A 20,504-nucleotide genomic window follows, 5' to 3' on the forward strand; every position below is an offset into this window, starting at 1 on the left:
AGCCAGTTTTATGCAAACTGCATGGCATCAAAACAAATAACAGGGTTAGTTATCATCATCCATTACAATGCTTACATGACATTGACATGAGCTCTTACTATTTTCTTTTCAATATACAGACAAGGATTATAATCTTGGGGCAAACAAACTATTAATTTCTGGATATACCCAAAGATGAATCCTTACACTTCACTAGCAAGCAATAGTCTCATTTCAGTTACTAGAACTATCTCACTTTAAAGTAATATATGATTATTATTTCCAAGACCAGAAAGGTTTCTTAGTGGACTGGGTAAGCCACCCCACGTGAAGGCTGTCACGAGTGGGCGACTTCCTGAGCTTGGCACAATGCCTGATATACGGCAACTGTGAAACATGACCTACGATGAGGGGAGTATGAGAAGCAGCTGGAGAGATGCCTGCACTTCCTCACTGAGGCACAGCAGTCAGTCAGCACCAGCGATCCCCAAAGAGCCTGCACTTTCCTTAGAACAGCAAGAGTCCCCGGGGCATGCTAGGAAAAACAGAAGTGAGGTCCACTTCCCTTCCTGCCACATGGTATTGTCTCTCACAGGATCCTAGGATTACCCTCAGAGAAGTTAATGTTTTCCCCACAGAGTCACTGCTGAGCCACTAACCACTGCTAATTAGCTTCACGAGGACACATTTTCAAATGGCTTGAGGCTTCTGCCTACCAGATGGCGGCTCCGAGATCACTACTCACTGCGAATACAGTTTGTGGAATTCAGATAACGTTCTTTATCTGGGAGCCCACACTTAAGAGTCTCAATAACGATGGCAGATGGCATGTCAAAGTGGAGCCTAGAACTGCCCGCCGTTGTGATATGGGCCCTATCAGCTAAACTGCCCCCCCTCCCTCCCTCCCTCCCACCCCTCCTTGCCATCCCTGCTCTAGGGGCAACCAAAGAGAGAAAGGTAAAGCAAGCAGCTGGGCAGAGAACCCCCCACTGCACAGCAAGCACCTGCCCTCACCAAGCACATTACTTGGGGCCACTAGCAGGAGGGACTACAATCTGCCTAGATGCCTCATAGGGAAACACCAGAAACCGGGACCCAGCCCAACCCAGAGAAAACCACATTCAAAACCAAGAGCTAGAAAAGTCTGCTCAGTAGGACAGAATACAGCAGATCCTTTCCCTTAATAAGCTTTCTTATCTATATGCTCAAGTACAAGAGAAATGCAAACTATTCTACGAAAAACTTCATACTCTGGGGAAACCCAAAGTGAACTGTAGCTCGTGGCAGTGAAGATGACAGAAAGAAACTCGGGGAAGGTCCTTCCGTGACACCAGTGGACACCAGGGAAAGACCCAGCGAGACTGTAGCTAAGGGTGGCCTCTGAAAGCATCTCATCCGCAAGTTTAAATGCTGCTTTCTGGTGTTTGCATCCTTGATCCTAACTAAAGCCTATCCAGATGCCCACAGTATGGAGAACATGACATGGTACCCCCTCAGCCAAGACACTGATTTCATCCAAGGTCCTGACAGGTCTAATCCCAAAGCTGCTGAAAATTCAGCAGAGTCTGAGTTCAATGCCACATACATGTGGCTCCAAACCGATGTCCACACAATCTACCATTAAGGCCACCTGCCGGGAGTCAGAGTTTGAATTTGATCTTTTCTCTCATGTCTTAGTCTGCTGCTTAATTTTATCACCCAGTAGGGAAAGGTAAGGAGACACTGTCATTATTCTGGAAACCACAGGACATAATGAAGGCTGGTCCACACTGGTGGGCACCCCAGCTTCATGAAAGGAGGTTTAAAATCTTCTATGGTTTGAATCCAAATGTCTCCCACAGGTTCACGCTTTTAACACTTATTCCTCAGGTATTGTTGTTGTTTGTAAGGCTGTGGAATCATTAGAGGGTGGAGCCTACCTACCAGAGGGCGAGGACTCTGGTCATAGCCCTGTTTCTAGGCTCAACCCTCAGCTCCCCACCACCAGGACCTGCCTCACCATGATGATCTGAAACCCTTCTCCCTTAAGCTGCTGCTGCTGTAAGATGCTGGGGTCACAGCAACACAAGGGGAGCAACCAGAACCCCTTTCTTACAGCTCTTGGAGGTATCCCACACAGCACAGAGATGTCACATGCTTGTGACCTCACTTTGAACGCTCACCTTTTAATCTCTGGGGTCATTGCTTTTTGTGGACAATCACTTGCCAACTTACAAGGAGACTATTTTAGCTTAACTTCTCAACACCCTTTCCACAATGCCATTGCAGTTTACATGTGTGTAGCTCATCTTAAGATGACGTCCATTCTCTTGTATTGTTCTGCAAAGTTTTGAGATTGTCTTTATGAAACTCAAAATGAATTTTTCACCACAGATTTTTTTTTTTAAAGTAAGGGCACCCTGGTTTCCCACACCCATCCACAAAGCCTTCTTTAACATATTAGAAAAGTACATCATAACACCACAGGAGCCACCATGCTGTGTTTCCTTCTGGAGGGAAAACCGCCCTCCTAAACCCACGTGGTTTGTGCTGAAGCCCTGATCCTGTCCTTCCCTCTTTCATGACCCTGGTGAAGGGGATCCCAGCACCCCTTTCCTTAACCCCAGTCTTGTTCTCTTCCTTGCAAAGAGAAAGAAATGTGCAGCCCTGAAACAGATGCTCCCAGTGTTCAATCAAGGAGGCCGCTCTGCTCCTGGGAGGGAGAGGCGCAGAGACAAGCAGAGCCTATGGCAAGAACCCTCCGGGGCAGAGCTGCCATGTAGCCCAGCGACTCCACAGGAGGCAGAGGCTGTGTCTGGACGGCAACTCTAGGAGGTCACGTGGACAGGATCTGCTGTCAGGCAGGCGACACACTAGCCCGCCGTCTTCTCATTCATTCTCCCATGCCTTCATTCCTTCAGTGGACACTTACTGAGAGCACACCATCCCCCATGCGCTCCACCACACCCCGGGGCAAGGTTTTCCTTATTAAACACGCTGGCTGCCTTTGTAACTCCAGTTTTACTGGAGCTCAGCCATACTCCTGTTGCTTCTGTACCCTAAGAACAGAGTGTATGTTAGTTGTGACAAAGGCTGTGTGACTTGCAACCCCTAAAGTTCACCATATGGTCCATTATAGAGATAGTTTGCCAAATCTTGCTTTGGAAAATGCTGGATGAATCGAGCAGAAGCCCAGCCCTCCGTACATTAATTAGGAGAGTTAACATTCTAATACATAGTGCTTAAAAATGTTAGGGTCCCTCAAAGCCCATGTTAATACCTAATGTCCACATGAGGATATCTGAGGGTGGGGCCGGGGCTGACTGTCACACAGGAGCCTCATACACAGACTTAGAGGAGACCTCGCAGAGAACACAAGAGCATGCACCATTGTACCTTTGACCTCAAGGACACATACAGAGAGGAAGGCCGAGTATGAACCAGGAAGCAGTTCCAGTCAGATGACCAAGTCTGTTGGCTATGGATCTTAGGCTCTGCAATTTCCAGAATTTTAAGAAATAAGTTTCTGCTGTTTTATCAGTCACCAGTTTCTGACTGGTCATAGCAGCCCAAACCTACTGGTAAGACATGCAGGCTGCTCTGCTTCTAAGCACTCTTCTTGATGCCTAGCACCGATCCCCTCCCCCAATTCCAAAGCCTCCATGAAAATGCCAACTAGAAAAAAACCAAAAACATTGAATTCCAGAATAGATTGAATTTTTTGTTGTTGTTTTTTAGACTTGTTTATGTGTACTAATGTTTTGCTTGCATGTATGTCTGTGTGTCCCGTGCAAGTCTGGTACCCGAGGTCAGAAAAGGACATGAGGTCTCCAGGAACTGGAGTTACAGGTGGCTGTAAACCACCAAGTGGGTGTTGGGGATGAAACCCTGGTCCTCTGCAAAAGTAAGTGCTTGTTTGTTCTGTTTTGGTTTCTTGTTTTGTTTTTGAGACAGTCTCTTTAGCTGACCTGGAACTCACTATGTAGGCCAGGCAGGACTCGAACTCACAGAGATCCACCTGCTTCTGCCTCCCAGGTGCTGGCACACCCGGCTAGAACAAGCGCTCTTAACCAATGATTTTTGATCCATCTCTCTAGCCCCTAGATTAAGTTCTAATGATAAACTATCTACATATGGATCTGAATGATGTAGCACATGAGTGTTTTAAAAGGGGAGCTATAGAAATCAAGTTCGTAGTACATTAAAATATTTCAACACATGCTAATGTTACAGAAAGTGGTACAATTATATAATGAATATCTCATAAAACCCACAAAACTGCTAGGCACTCAGAAAAGTAAAAAGCTTTTAGATCCTTTCATTCTTAAGGATCTAGACCCCAGTTCTTCAAATAAACATACCCATCACATAAAAGCACACTGAAAAGAACAAATATATGTTAACAAGAAGAAAGCAAGGGAAAAAAAAAAGGTAAAATCCTGTGTACGTGTGAACTGAGTTAGAAGCCACCTAAAAAGGAGACCAAAACACACATTGTTCTAATTGTTCATTCACCTATTTATTTTTAACACCAATAGTTCAAAAGACCCAGCCTCCCCCATCTCCATCGCAGTGTCACCCGGCGCCGGTGCCCACGTGAGCACAACGACAGGCAGCACAGCCTCCCTGAGAAGTCACTGTAGAGGGCGGCATAGCTCATGCTACACAGCTGTGCACCGCTACACAGCGCTATCCAGAATTGTCTGCGGCGACAGACATGCTCCCCGTTTGCACTGGCCAAACCACCACTGCGCATGCCAGACATGTGGCTCCCAAGCACCTGAAATGCAGCTACTACAACCCACGCACTGCATTTCATTATTACAATTACTTTTTGAGAATCTCATATATGAATACTGAGTTTACGTCATTTCCACTCCTTCGTCTCAAATTCATGACCTCTTTTTTCCATCATTACTATTGTTATGCACACACACACACATACACACACACGCACGCACGCACGCACGCACACACACACACAATACATATACATACATCTTACTGAGTTCATTTAGTGTTGCTCATATGTACATGTGTTTAGGACTGACCTTGAGATTAAATTCATACTTTAAAAAAAAAGATTTATTTATTTATTGTGTATACAGTAGTTTGTATGTGAGCCAGCAGGTCAGCAGAGGGCACCAGATCTCATTGTAGATGGCTGTGAGCCACCATGTGGTTGCTGGGAATTGAACTCAGGACATCTGGAAGAACAGCCAGTGCTGTTAACCTCTGAGCCATCTCTCCAGCCCTCATACGTATTGTTTTTATTGTTATTATTATTACTGTTGCTACGTGGGTGCTTCAGTGTTTCTAGTTTGTTGGTTTTGCTTTTATGACATCCTTATGTAGTCCGAGATGACCTCAAGTCCAAACCCTCCTGCCACAGGCTAAGCGCTGGGATTAAAGATGTATAACACATTGGGCTAAAAATATAAAAGAAAAAATGCATTTTAAATTTTAAAGAAAACTAACAGAACGAGAGCTGGGTGTGGTGACACACACCTTTAATCCCAGCTCTCGGGAGCCAGAGGCAGCTGATCTTTGAGTTCAAGGCCAGCCTGTTCTAAAGAGCATGTTCTAGGACATCCAGGGAAATTCTGTCTGGAAAAACCAATAAACAAACAAACTTACAGGGCACATGAGGTTAGCAGCTACCATCCTGTACAGTGCAAGTCTGAAGTATTAATGCATTGACTCTACAGACTACTCTTGCCTTTTGGGAAAAGGCATACTTTAAAAAAAAAAAAAAAGAAAGAAAGAAACGAAATGACTATCATTCCAATACAAAAGCCTACCATTCTTGCTTCAGGTGGTAGAAGCCTAGACTTCTGTTTCCAGCAATTTAATCTGCCTTTCCCCCTACTATCCAGGTCAGAAATACAACTCTTTTTCTCCAGTTATGACATGTCACCCTGGAAGCTGTTGTCTCTATAAGGCTTTACCTATAAATAGGGCTGGGTTGGGTTCCCACCATCCCTATGGCTATAGCTGCAGTTCTACAGGTTCCGGCGCCCTCTTCTGGACGCTGTAGGCACTGCATACAAGTGATACACATTTAGACAAGTAGGCACTTGCGCATACACTAAAGAAACACTATCAAACTGTTCTTTTTCCTCTTATCAAAATAAAAACTAAACATCTACTTTTACGTGCTAGTTCACAGAAGGGAGAGGAAAGCCAGCACGGGCTGTGTAAGAAAATGGAGACGACGTCTGTGAAGGTTTCTCTTGTCACTGCGATTACACTGAGGGACATCTAAGGAGATTCACGGAGCACACTTCTAGGCATGTCTGTCAGAGCATTTCCAAAACCTGGCGTGTGAGACAGCAAATCAGAAGGGACCTGGATGAATGAGCATGGCACCATCCAACAGGCTTGCCAACAGGAAAATATAGAGGAAGCCAGCCAAGAAGACTGGAGTCAGCCCTTCCGGAGTGGGTGGTCTGTTGCTGACGCCGTCACCTGCCGGCATCGTAGTCCTGAGTGTCGTGTAGATCCCCTCCAGCGGCTCTCCAGGCCTTCAGCCTCTCTGAGGCCTCTCTCTACTTGACCTGAGCTCTGGCTGTTCGGTGTGCGGGTGGCCACTGAGGGAGTATCCAGCCTCAGACTGTGTAAGCCACTCTAATAAATACTCTTGGATACTATACACTATAGCTCCTGTGCTACAGAGGCCTGACTAACGGCATAGTACAGAAGGATGACCAATTGAGGCCAACGCGTTAGACACGAAATAAAATTAGATTTCGGGACAAGCTAATCGAGCAATAAGGATCTGACTACTCATGCAAAACTAGTATAGCCAGGTGTTCCAGGAAACCAGAAATCTGGTACATATGCCATATGCTGTACTGTATGTCACATGTCACTAGCAGGGTCTGCAGGCAGACTCTCTTCTTGGGTTTTTTTGGGTTTGTTTTTTGTTTTTTTGTTTGTTTGGTTTTTCAAGACAGGATCTCTCTGTGTTAGCCTTAGCTGTCCTGGAGTCACTTTGTAGACCAGGCTGGCCTTGAACTCACAGTGATCCAGCTGCCTCTGCCTCCCAAGTGGTATGATTAAAGGCTTGCGCCACCACGCCCCGCTATGGCCTTGGGTTTTCAATCAAGGCCGTTTATGTTTCTAGCCCAGCTCCCTAGCCGTGCCTACCCAGCTAGTCAACTGCTGCTGTCATCTCACGGCCACCTAAGTCAACAGTGACTCAGCAAATACTCATTACATGTTTACTGCACACCAAACACAGTTTCAGGGGTCTGATTACCCCTCAGTGAGGTCTCTACCTTCAGGGTCCCTACCTTGGAGAACTGCTTCTACTTCAGTGTGCACGCCAGGCAGAGGGACATTGTTTCTTTCCCAGAGTTCCCACTAGTTACTCAGTCCTAAATTTACCTTCCACATCTGCACATACTCACTTCAGTTCTGTTCTCCATTGCTAAGCACCTATAGACTCGGCTAGGAGCTGTTAAACAGCGGCAATCCTGCCCTTGGGGGTGTATCCCGGAAACACCAGTATTTGTCACAGTTTAGGGTTCGCCTAGTGTCTCATGGGTAGGAGTCAGGGATGCTGCCACACACCGCACAGTGTAGGTCCTTCACGTCAAAGAACCCCCCCCATCCTTAAATGTCGGTGCTGAGATCCGGAACTGACTTGCACAGACAGGAGAGGGACGCACACCAGGAGTTTATATTGTCACTTCCTTGAGAAAACGCTGTGCTTCAGGCGTATTGTCATGTCATCCGCATGACTCTACTGTGACCTCTGACCAGACACTACTCAAGCGAAGGTGTTTTCCCATACAAACTCAGTCAATACTCACTGGTGCATGTTCTCCACTCCTGCTATGATCACGATGCAGTAGGATATCCCACTTTGTACGAGAAAGTGTAAGGCATACCTATAAAAAGTAAGAATGAGTTAGGAGCAGCCACAAACATCAAGTTCAAATGCTACAGGTGGAAAAGTACAACTGTACCTAGAAAATTATCATACCCCGCACCCCCAAAAAAGACTAAAACTTCCCAGACCCAAATGACATTCTTCAAACACCCTGGACAAGGAGCTCCATAGCTCAGGCCAAAGGAGATGGATAAATAAAACCAACTGCTATAAACCCAGCAGTGCCGCATAACCTAACAGCAGGAAAGCAGTGGAGTGGGGGCCATGTGGATCCAGGATTGCCACCTTCTTCATAAGCCAAGGAACAGAATTTTTAAAAGGAGTAATAAATATGGCTTCCAGAAAAGTCCTGGCAGAATGCCTGCTGTTTCCCTAAACCTCTCCAGGTCCAGCCTTCTACTTTGTGTTTACCTTTTTAATGGTATCATTCACAAAACAAGTTACTAAAAATCACATAAATCTATTCTCACTGCAGTGGCTCAAGTCAGGTGAACTTCCTTTAAATACATAGTGGTTTACCATGACTTGTTTGTACAACGCTCTAGTCTGCATGATAGCCCTTTCTAATAACCCAACATAGAAATCACACCATTTAATGACAAAACCAATTTATCTATTCACTTCACAAATTTCAGGCAAAATATGATATGGACTTCTGGAACTAATGCCAATCCAAACCATCCCTGAGATCACACATCACACATGTATGCATGTACATACATACATACATACACACACACACACACACACACACACACACACACACACACACACACACACTTGCCCTCTTTCAACTTCCTTTTATTATGGCATAATTTTTAGTAAACTTTTGCAATTGTTATATATAAACTATTAATAAGGATTTTAACATATGATTAAAATTACTTTTTAACTTCATTATAAACTATCCAAGAACATGACTGTGGAAAAATGCTTACACATTTTTCTATAAATATAACACAAATAAAGAGTAGGCCCCAAGACAGGCCTGTAGAAGATAGTACAGACCAGGCCAGTCTGCATCTCTACACACACACACACACACACACACACACACACACACACACACACACTCTGCCCACATACAAATACACACACCACATACACACATCCAGAAAACAGCTATGACCTGGAGTGTTGCTATAATCAGAGGGCTATGAGGAGACAGGAAAACACACAAGTATAAATGAAAGTAGAATGAAACTTTAACACAATTCATTGAAATATCCATCTATTTATTAACAGCAACAGCTCACTAACAGACCTTTGGGGATGTTCATGGGGATTTCTGGGTACGTTAAAGGACTTTAAATACTTAAAAGTCTCTTCAACAAGGTAGAGGAGCATGTCTGACGAGTCCGGAGGAAATTATTTTCCTTTTTAGGTAAATTTCCATGGGACACAAAGACTTTGAAGCCAACAGTTCTGCTCCTCAAACATAGCCCTAATGCCCTGATGGTCTTCAGGTTCCCGCTCCCAGAATGCTTAGCTACCTTTTGGTGTAGAGTAACATTTAGGCAACTACCTGCCATGCTAGTCCTTGCTGCTGCAGTAAGTCAGGCTTAGCAACACCGACCTGTTCTGAAGTCACCTGTTTTGGGGACTCCACAGTTAGCAGCAGGCCTCTGCTCTACTCAGTTACTACAAGCGGTGACATTCCCATGCTGCCCCTCACTGAGCTCTCCTCTTAGCACATGGGCACAGGAAGCCAACTCTAGCCACTTCAGCTGTGGGGGATTATGAAGCAGCACATGGAAAGTGTGGCCTGGGTCTAGAAAGAGGCACAGAAGAAGCTAATTCAGGTCTATCTAAAAAAAAAAAAAAAACTGTAACAAGGAGACTGAATAAAGGGAGAAATGCCGGATCTTGACCAACTGGACAATGGAAATAAAATTTGAGCCTCCCTAATCCACAAATCACTCAAAAAGTTTCCAATTTTGGAGCACTCCAGAACGCAGGTTTATTTATTAAAGACCTTCAACCAGTAAAGTCTATACAAATATTCCAAGTCAGACACCTCTAATCCCAAGAATTTCAGATAAGGGGCCCTCACCCCGTTACACATCAGTCCCTGTACATGCTAACCTGCACTGTCTCGGGCTCCAGGCCTCGGCAATTAATCTCCGGCTCCATTTTACAGACAGGTAAAGCTAAGGAGATGAAGTTAGGGTGCCCAAAGTCAGCAGCTGCCAGTCACAGAGCACTGACATTCCATCCGGCTCTGTCCGGCTTCAAAAGCTAAGCTTTCATGACCCTACACTCTCCTGGAAAGTTCTTCCTAGGTCTGTTGTTGCTGTGTGTGCACATGTGTGTGCCAACAGTCCTGTGGAAGACAGAGGACAGCACACAGGTTCTGTCCTTTCACCCTGTGGCTCCCAGGGACCAAACTCAGGTTATCACGCTTGGTGGCAGGCACCTTTACCCACTCAGCCGTCTCACTGGTCTGTATAGTCTTATGAAAGGTATTTAAATTAATAATACTTGTTATAAGACGCTTGTAGGCACTAGGAAAAAAGAGGAGAAGCTAAACAGAAGTAGGTGAAGTGAGCGATTACATTTACAGAGCAAATAACTCCTCCAAGGAGAAGTTGTAAAAATCAGTGGTAGGACTGCCTCTTAGGAGGAAAAAGCACACGCATGCGCGCACACACATAAACACACACACACACACACACACACACACACACACACACACACACACACACTCAAATGCAAAGCTAAAGAATAATCAGAATATTTACCATTTACTAATTCCAGCTAACAAAAGTTCACTTGCTCTCCCCCTGTTAACTAAAGAATTCTTTTTTTTCAAATCCTTGTGTTTTCTGTTTATTTTCACTTTATTCCTCCAAAGTTATTTATAGAAAAGAATTCTTCTTAAAGGTCTCTCTTTTAAAAATATAGAACCCAATTGAGTAAATAAATATCTTGTTACCATATATTATGTGAAACTTGACAACTTAACCTTGAGTTAAAGCCTGGTACGTGTGATGCCGTGTTCTAAGGTACCCATGAAGATTGAACACAGTCAGACTCCTCAGCAAAGGACTTCTAAGAGAGGGACTCGCTCACTGGGCCCCCACTCAACGCTCCGCGCCCACTGTACTCATCTGCTTTTCCACAGACCACAGACCAATCTGAGCTAGAAATGTTCCCTAACCTTCATGACACCATGCTACCCAAACATACAAGAGACTGAGCTAATGGTGAGTGATATACACACTGAGACACACTCCAAGATGCTTAAGGAGGTAGGGGAAAGATAAAATAAGGGCCAGATGTTACTAACTGTTGGAGCTGAGAAATGAGTGCATTACAGTCCATCACATTATTCTATGTTGGGAAAGCTCTACGATGTTTAAAAACATACACTACCTCCCTCCAGTCAAAATAGAGAAAACCGTGATTATATAAACTTGACTGACACCAACCATGAAGCAAAAAGGATCATATGCTTGGATCCTAAGAAAATGGCAAAATCACAACACTGCATATGCCCTACCACAGCAGGACAGCACCGCGACCTATTAGACAGCCAGCCAAGGGCAATACGGTAAAGATGGAATAGATTTTGCCCAGTTGATTGATTTGTGATAGACATGGATAAATTATTCTTAGTTGATTGTTCATGAGGTCCTGGGAGACATGTGTAATTGCTGAGGCAAAGGGCAGATTAAGAAATAGCAGGTGTTGTGGCCCTTGTAAAGGAGAAAACACAAACACCTGAAGACAAGGAAGCACTGGCCTAAGAGCAGCACCGGCCATCCAGCCCACCATGACAACCACACAAGCACAGATCAAGCGAGGACACATCCCACTCTCTCTCAGTGTCTCAGCCCAGACAGGTGCCTGCAGAAGAGCAAGCCCAGGGTCCCCATCTGGGAAGGGTGGGCATCTTCCAGTGCTCACCCAAGAGGGTAAGTTGCAAGTCACCAAGAAGGCCTTCCACACAGAGGAAGGCTGAGCACCTTCCTGCCCTGCTTTCCTTGGTCAGACACGCCACGGGTGCCAAGAAGCAGCACAGGCAGTGCCCCGAAGTGTAAACTCTCAGGCTAGCCCAGTGAGAAAGACTGGGGTGTGTGCGCGCACGCACACACACACAGACAGACACACACACACACAGACACACACACACACACAGACACACACACACACAGGATCCTGAATAAAAACTGGGCTCTCTCAATTTTTCTCTACTAAGAACAAACAAAAGCCTCTTGTGCCAATGGCACAGGAGTCAGTCAAACGAGCTTTCCCAGACTCATGAGAGCCAACAGCACACAGAAAACCAAAGGAACAAACAAAACAATAATTTACTGGTTGTCTCAGCATAAAATATTTGCATGATGGGTAAAACGGACTACTTAACAACAGACTGCCTTTCATAACTTATAAAAAATAAGTCTTCTCTAAGACAAAAATCAAGAGATCCCATGCCCAATCCATCATTTCTAGACTAAGGGTAAAGATTTTGAAAGTTAGCCTTGAAAGAACACTTTGTAAGGACATCTCAGAACAAAACCCTCTATAACGTATCCCTCTGTACACTCAATTCTCAAATATACCTAACAGCACTCATTTAAACATGATCAAAATCATTACTTACCATCCAAAGCAAAAAAATGCAAGATAAAGGCCCAAAAGGGTAGCAACTACGTGTCTGATAAAAGAACTAGTTTTGCTTGAATGTAGATACGTTCGAAACCAGACGGCTGCTAACAAGGCAAAGAGTTGGCACACTACAAAGTTGACCTGTAAAGAAAAATTAAAATTTTGTGTTAGCAATAGAAGGGAATCCTCCAATCTTACACTTAAGTTCTAAGGACAAAAATGCCAGTTAATATAAAACTGAAGTTTACAAGAACAAAAACAAAAAAAAACAAAAAAACAAAACAAAACAACAACAAAAAAAAACCCTCCAAACCAATAAACACGGCATTCCCCAGGGAGGAGCTTCAAGCTTAGGTGATGAGTCAATATACATTTCCTGTATTGCACCTGGTAGAAGACAGGTGTGCAAAGGGGAGGGCGGGTGTGGCAGGATACCTGGAAGAAAGGGACAACGGTGGGGACATAGGGACAGAGAGCACAGGGCATTCTATGGGTAAAAGGACAGAGAAACCATTTAGATGACTCAGTTCTTCACAACTGGTAGAAAAGTAAAGCTCCAAGTTCCCCACAATGCTCAGGGGGAGGGCCCAGCTCCCCTGAGTCCCCAGAGGCTACAAGAAGGCTCAGGCCTTCAGAGTCAGTGCAATGGGGACACAGGTCTGTCCACAGAGGTAGGAGCATAGTAGAGCTGCTGTGGTCTAAGCATCACTACTGAGGATGCTGGGAGGATGGCGAGGGGAAGTGATAACAGGTAAGACACAGAGTCCTGGGTGTGTGCTGGGCAAGGATCCCACACCCTTCCTGAGTCTGGCGGGGCTACTGTTAAACTCCCCACAGCGCTCTGTGCTTGGAGCCAAGCTCTTCACAGGCAGAGGCAAGCCTGAGGGTGTTCTCTCCCCACCCACAGGCCTGAGATCAAGGGTCTCTTGTGGAATGTAGAGGCTTAAGGACAGCTGCTCTTCTCTCCTGTGAGACTCAGTGTCATGAAGTGTGCAGGAAAACACTGCTTAAAGCCTGGATATAAAACAGCCTCTTCCCACAGCCACAGACAAGTAGGTTCTTGCCTTGCCAGCAGGGCTGTTTGTGTCTGAGACCACTGTTCTCTGAAACACGTTCAATGCCAGGCAAACATCTTTCTGGCGGGTTCTGGCAATTGCTTTTCCTGAAGAGTTTTAACTGAGTTTTCAAAAATTTGCCAAAAGTAAATACGTAAGAAAAATCACTATTCTTGACACTAATTACTGATATATATCTATTCACTCCCTAGACTTTATAAACTTTCAAGTACTTCAATCCTTTCTCCCAAATAGCTCTTAATTAAACAAATTTACAGAGTATTTACAACAGACAAAACATAAACAGTCTGGAAACAAAGTCTTAACCCTATTCCAGGGCAACTAGAGTATAACAGAAAAGGCAAGGAGACACACAGGAGCATTGGCAGACGTTAGCCAGCCTTTTAGAAGCCATACAGAAATGTTCTAAGAACAAGCTTGGGTGGTGAATGTCAAAAGCAGGCGACAAAGGTAGGCCAGAGCACTAGTTCCCAATGCTGGCACTGCACCCTGACCCCTGGAGGAGCTTGCTTTCTCCCCAATGCTCACCCTCTTCTCTCTTCACATATTTATATAGCATAAAGGAAGTTGTGATTGTGATAGAAACGTCCTAAGATGAGATTTTACAGACTCTTATAATCACCTAGCCTTAATGCCATGGTCTTTCACATCACAGACATTGAGACCAGGCACAATCACATTTTTTGCACACAAGACTATATATATAATTTTTAAATGTCCAAAATAGATTCCTATAACCTAAAGAATGAGAGCCCTGCGCTGGACAATAAGGGAAAGGACATCCTGAGGAACCAATAATATAATGGGTGCATTTGGTGAGCAAATGGGTGCACATGAAATGAGGGAGGAAGGGAGCTCAGCATGGGCACTCTGGCTGTAGTTTTATTTAATTAAATACAAAAAGGCTGAAGAATAAAGAACTGCGACCGCCTCCCCTCCTCTGCCTTGGAAGGCACAGGGCAAGGTGTGTGTGGAGACCGTGTAGAAGTTGGGGCATGTGGGCCAGTCAGAGCAACAGGTGTCAGGGCTGGCTAAGCCACGAGAGCCCGAGAAAAGGCAAGAGCCATTGGTAGAAGATGACAGCTTGCGTCAAGACCAGGAAATAGGGACAAGCAGCCTGTGGGAAAACAGACACCAACTCTTCTGCATGTGTGGTTTCCTGGGGCTCGGGGGTCACGCGCACTCCCAGACAGGGGTCTAGACCTCCAGAATGGTCCTAGAGGCTTGAGGTAAAAGTGAGTCTGAGAGCTGTGGACACAGTTGGAAGAGAGCTACAGAGACAGGGATGGTTTGGGGTAGGACCCCGAGCCCTATAGCGCTAAAGGACCCCAGCAGCAGAGAAGGTGACAGTCTTGAGATATGTAAAAGACCCTGGAACAGGTGCAAAGACATGAGGCCACTGTCACCGTACAGGTGGGGCCGGGCAGTAGTTCCAATCCTAGCAGCTCTCCACTACTCTCTGAGAAGTGTCTCCCGGTCACCCACTCTCTTCCTGGAGTGAAGTCCAAACTGGCCGTGTGACTGGGTAACCACAGCTTTCCTGGGGAAGGTGGCAAGAATAGTTGAAAGAGTCCCACAGGCACCTTCTGTAGATCAGGAAATTGTCTCGCTATTGAGGTGGTTTCACTGAACCCACAGTGCAAAACCGTTCATCTCTGTTAGTTGCCCAGGAAGACGCATGGGATGCAGCCCTGCAGAAAACAGCCAGGCGAGGCACAGTCCCAGACCCTATCTGAGTGGACACTGAAGGTCAGGGGAGGGGATGGTCCTTCCGGGCACAAAGGAACCCCAGGCATTCCTGGTACAGGGACCTTGGGGCAGACCCGTGAGATGGGCACTTACGGTTTCCCAAACAGAAACCACTTAAGCCACCATTCCACAGATGAGGAAAGTTGGAGAGGCAGCATCCCGGGAAGGGAGGGTGGGAAAGAGCGTGTGCAACTGAAAGGCCAAACCCAGCACATGTGCCACAACATGCATTGGAAGTCAGAGGACAATGTACAATCAGCTGGCTCTCTTGACGGCCCTTAAATATATTCTAAAATTAGTAAAGCCTCAAGTTAGCATCTATTTTTCTCTGTGAAATAGAATTGAATTACCTGTCTTAGTTTATGTGCTATTTGAGTTTTTTAATTTATTTATTCCATATTCTTCTACTCCTCTCTTTTCTTTTCCTTCCCTGCCTCTCTTTGACCCTGTCTCTCTCTTTTATCCAACATGACCCATGTCCTTCTAAGAGAAGTAAGAAAGGTGAGTGAGATGGCTCAACAGGCAAAGACACACACACCACACCTGAAAACCTCAGCTCAACAGGCAAAGACACACACACCACACCTGAAAACCTCAGCTCAACAGGCAAAGACACACACACCACCACACCCGAAAACCCAGTTAATATCTGGAACCCATGGTAGAGGGGAAAAATGATGCACGCAAACTTTTTTCTGACCTCTGTGCCTGTGTGAGTGAGTACATATATACATACAACACACACACACACACATACACACACACACACACACACACACACACACACACGTAAAGCTATCCTTTTAAGCAGGTTGCACATTGTTAGAGTCAACCAACCACGAGCTGAAAATAAGGCATCTGTATCGAGCATGTCCAGACTTTCCTTTGTTATTCCCCTACAGTCCAGGGAAGCAGCTGTTCACACAGCAGTTACCATGTTCCAGGTGTCCCGGGTCATCTAGGGATGATTTAAATGAACGAGAGAACGTGTACTGAATGGTAAATGCTGAACATTCCATGAAAGGGACTTGAACATCCACAAACCCTCTGGCAGGGTTCTGGAGCCCATCTCTCCCAGCACAGAAGAGCTGTATCCTGCTCCGGGTACCTGATATTTAAAATGATGACTTTGAATAAACTGCTTTCAGTAATTTGGTTTTTCAAGATAGGGTTTCTCTGTGTAGCCCTGGCTGTCCTGGAACTCTCTTTGTAGACCAGGCTGGCCTGAAACTCAGAGATCCGCCCGCTTCTGCCTCCCGAGTGCTGACATTAAAGGCGTGCGCCACCACTGCCCACTCTCAGTAATTCGGAAGTGGGAAATGGGAAAGGGAGGAAGGAAAACTGAGAACTTTGGCTATTTCAAGGCTGACTCACTAAGCTCCTCATTAATACAGAAGAAGCCTTTGTAATCGGCTGCGCGTAAAAATACTTACAAAAGCCTCAGCTTGCGATGCATCAAAGAAGCTGCTCCTTAAAGTGCTTTTTCTATTCATCAGTAAGGGACATGCCACTTAACTCTCAGTACCTCGTGCCACTTCAAAGTGACAGGGACAACACTGACTAAAGGACATTCAAAGAAAGTAGTAACGTCCCAAAATAAATCTGTAAAAGCAATTAGGAATTTTATAAGTTTTTTTGAAGAGAACAACGGACGTTATAAAAGAAAAGATTGACAGGTTGGTTTTTTTTTTTAACTATATAAAGATCTTAAGACAATATACAGGGGAAAGAAGGCAAACAATAAATTAAAAGTGAGGGAAAATACTGCAAAACTGCAGAAAAGGAAGTCACTTGTGGGAAAAGTATGACCTACACAAGAAAACTGTACAAAATTCCATAGACAATTTATAAATATCAATGTCCAATAAAACCGTCAAAATTTCTCTCCTAATTGTAAGGAGCACAAACTAACCCATTAGCAAGGTACTGCGCTCCAACTCTTTAATGGAGGGAGATTAGTAGCAGAGCGGTGCTACAACGGGGCCAGATCAACCATGGTCAGCTCTGTCTTTTTGTCTGAGACGTCTCAGAAATGATGAGGAGCAAAGGCTTCTGTGTCAGCCCATGACCAGAGATGGAGGGATAAAAAAAAAAAATGATGTTTTACACCGTATTAGGCATGACTTGTTACTACAGAAAATCCTAGCTTATCCTAACTAGATATGAAAATTAACACCATGAATAAACATCCTAAATAAAAAAGTAGGAGAATATAGCCTATCTAACACAAATAATTTAACAATGCTAATTTATAGATAAAAACAGATTTCTTATATAAATACTTGAGGCTTCTATGCAGCAAAAGTTGCACAGGGTAAGTAACAGTGTAGAAAAAAAAAAAGAATAAGCATCTCTATGAGACACATGACAAAGGATCAGTCTATATTAAAATATACTCCTGCTAGCAACCAGGGCAGTGAGCCTGGAGGAGGGTCAGGGTCGGGGCAGCCTGGACTTCATAGTGAGACTGTCTCAAAGGGAACTAAGATATGTCTACAAAGAACTCTTAAAAGATAGTACAGATGTCTACGAAGAACTCTTAAAACATAGTGCAGGGGGTGGGGGTAGTCATACAAAAAACCCTAGCGTACAAGTCATGAAAATAAATCACAGATTAGATATAATCAATTTTTGTTGCTGTTTTGTTTTGTTTTTCAAGACAGGGTTTCTCTCAAGCCCTGGCTGTCCTTGAACTCGCTGAGATTCCCCCTTGCCTCTGCCTCCCTAGTTCTGAGATGAAAGGTGTGCACCACCACCGCCCAGCTAGAAGTAAACATTTTTAATGTGGTAAAAAGATTCACATGATTTGTCTGTTTTGGCATGGAATATGATCGCCAAGATGTACTGTAAGTGAGAAACTCAAATAACAGAGTGAGAAGACAAGCTGGCGTGTGTGCAGACATGTGTCCACTAAACACCTGTCTCTACGGACACAAGCCTGCTGTGTGCTCCGTGCTAGACACTCATCACCATGGAGTCTACCTGTGCGCATCTACCATACTTAACTAACGGTAGGTAGCACAACCATCACCGGGGAAGCACCAGGCACTCTTAACAGCCCACACTACCAACCACAGGCTATTCTGTTTCCAAATGCTGCAGCCTAGAAAACGAGACATCAAGGCATTAGACGAAACGGAGAGAATTGAAATGCCCCAGTGTGTGCAAGCTTACACGCACAATAAAGCCTCCTATGCAAACTTCTCCGTCCCCAGGCGTCTCCTTCAATCCTCACAAGACATCACCAGTCTGAGGATGGCTGCTGTGGTACTCCCCCGTGTATTTTCACACTTCTGTGCATTTTCTATATTGTATCACTCTGAGTGTTTACCTTTCTAAATGGTAGAAGCCAGACTGAGCTCCTGCAGTTACTCTTAGCACTTTGTGGCGGCCGTCTGGGTGATACACTGCACTTCGCTCACTGGCCCGTTGCACAGTACTCTGTTGTGCGACTACATGGGTGCAGACTCACAGGTAAGCGCCTTCCGCTGAACTACATACGGCTAAATTCTCTCCTAAGCAGCTTGGGCCTGCTCAGGCGCCCACTCAGCAGGAGTCCCACCGCTCCACACGCCTGGCAACATTTGGTACTGCCGACTTTGCATTTTCACCCGAGTTAGAGAACAGAAGATTTTATCTCACTAGTTTTTTTTTTGAAATGTCATTTTTTTCATAGATCTGTTGGACATAAAGCTTCCACTTGATATCCTTTTCCTGTTTCTCTAGTGGGTTTAATTTTGCTCATGACTATTTGAACCGCTGTTTTGCAGACAGTGTCTGTCAGTCTATGGCTGGCCTTTTATATGTATCCATGGCTGTTCTGTAACAGCAGTTTCCTCTATGGGACACGTGGTCTTTCGGCCCCACGCACATCACTGCACGACCTCAATATGTTATGTGCATCTGTGCATGTGTTGGGTTATTTTTAAAAGAAAAATCAGAAAACAGTTGATGAATCAGAAAATAAAGATTCTGAGTGGAAAAAAAAAACCCACTTTGGACATTAATGTTTATTTGTTTCCTGTTTTAACCATCCTAATGCTCATGGAGCCAGCAGCCCTATTCCAAGTAGGATGTCTTACTGCATTCACAGCTGTGTTTTCCTCGATGCTCAGGTGATCAGCGTCATCTCCACTTTAAAAGAAGAGAAGACATGGCAGATTCAGGATGTGCGTCTCCCTCTGGCCTCCCAAAATGGACCTTTCCCAATCTGTCATCCACTGAGGGTGCACACAGGCTTATGTGTGCATCTAATGATCATTAGATGCGCAGAGTCACCTTCTGTTTGAGTAACAGACCGCATTTGCTCTTTTTGAGTTAAACTTTATTTACTAAGAGAGGTGGAGGGGTCCCTGGGTGTTCAAAATTCATAGCAAACAATGAGCTTACCATGGCGATTTTCTAGCATGCCTGCACTGTTCACTTTGATAGCTACGAGCCACCTGTGGCCGTGAGAGCTTGTCTGTGGCTACTCTTTAGGCTGAGATGGGTCTTAAGTGCAAATATGCACTGGACTTCAGTTCTAGCACTTGGGAGATTCCGGCAGCAGCACTGCTTGAATCCCAGGAGTTCAACTCTAACTTGCATTAACATTAGGTAATGAAATCCTTTCCCAACAAAACAGTAGTAACAGTATACAGAACACACTGAAATAATGTTTCAAACTTGCTTGTTAAATAGATCACAAACACTAACTGACTTCAATGGAATGCCCTGTTCTAAGGTTACTTTGTAATATTATGGTGTCTTACATAATACACATCCTCAGCCCCTCCACATGAACAGTACTTGTGAGGCTGCACTGATGAGAAAGAGACAGAAAGGGAGTGAGGCAGGCAGCCAAGAGCCAAATGTCAAGGGTGTTCTCTCAGGCTCCCAAGACAGAACACCTCCAGCATCAGGGATGCTGCGCTCAGCGCCATCTGGTAGGGCTGGTGCACAATCAGCCTCTAAAAGGTTACAGAGACTCTGGCTATCCCTGTGTTTGAAGTGGGACTGAATTTTTTTTATGACTTCTCCAGGTAAAAGTCATGTGCAGCTAACTGTAAAACCAATGTCCTTTCCAGCCAACACATTCTGCTGCAAATCAACCTCAAATTCAAGCAGAAATTACAGGGCCCAGATACGAAGAAACATGTTTTAAATCTTTATGAGTCTATACTAGCTAAGTCCTAAAAAAGACCCCATTACACACCATCACATATGCCAAACTT

At 44.8% G+C, this 20,504-nt stretch overlaps 1 protein-coding gene across 3 annotated transcripts in view; it reads right to left on the reverse strand.

Annotated features, from left to right (window-relative positions):
* Positions 1 to 20,504, reverse strand: part of MBOAT2 (membrane bound glycerophospholipid O-acyltransferase 2) — a 125,145-nt gene that overhangs the window by 69,141 nt on the left and 35,500 nt on the right. For all 3 annotated transcript variants that reach the window (XM_084792209.1, XM_084792208.1, XM_084792210.1), the window contains exons 2-3: positions 12,462 to 12,607; positions 7,776 to 7,853 (exon numbers count right to left, since the gene is read on the reverse strand). In XM_084792209.1, the coding sequence (XP_084648335.1) occupies positions 7,776 to 7,853; positions 12,462 to 12,607 (224 nt within the window). The remainder of the gene's footprint in view (positions 1 to 7,775; positions 7,854 to 12,461; positions 12,608 to 20,504) is intronic.

The sequence above is a fragment of the Acomys minous genome (assembly GCF_964271855.1).
Source record: "Acomys minous genome assembly, chromosome: 8".
Lineage (NCBI taxonomy): Eukaryota > Metazoa > Chordata > Mammalia > Rodentia > Muridae > Acomys > Acomys minous.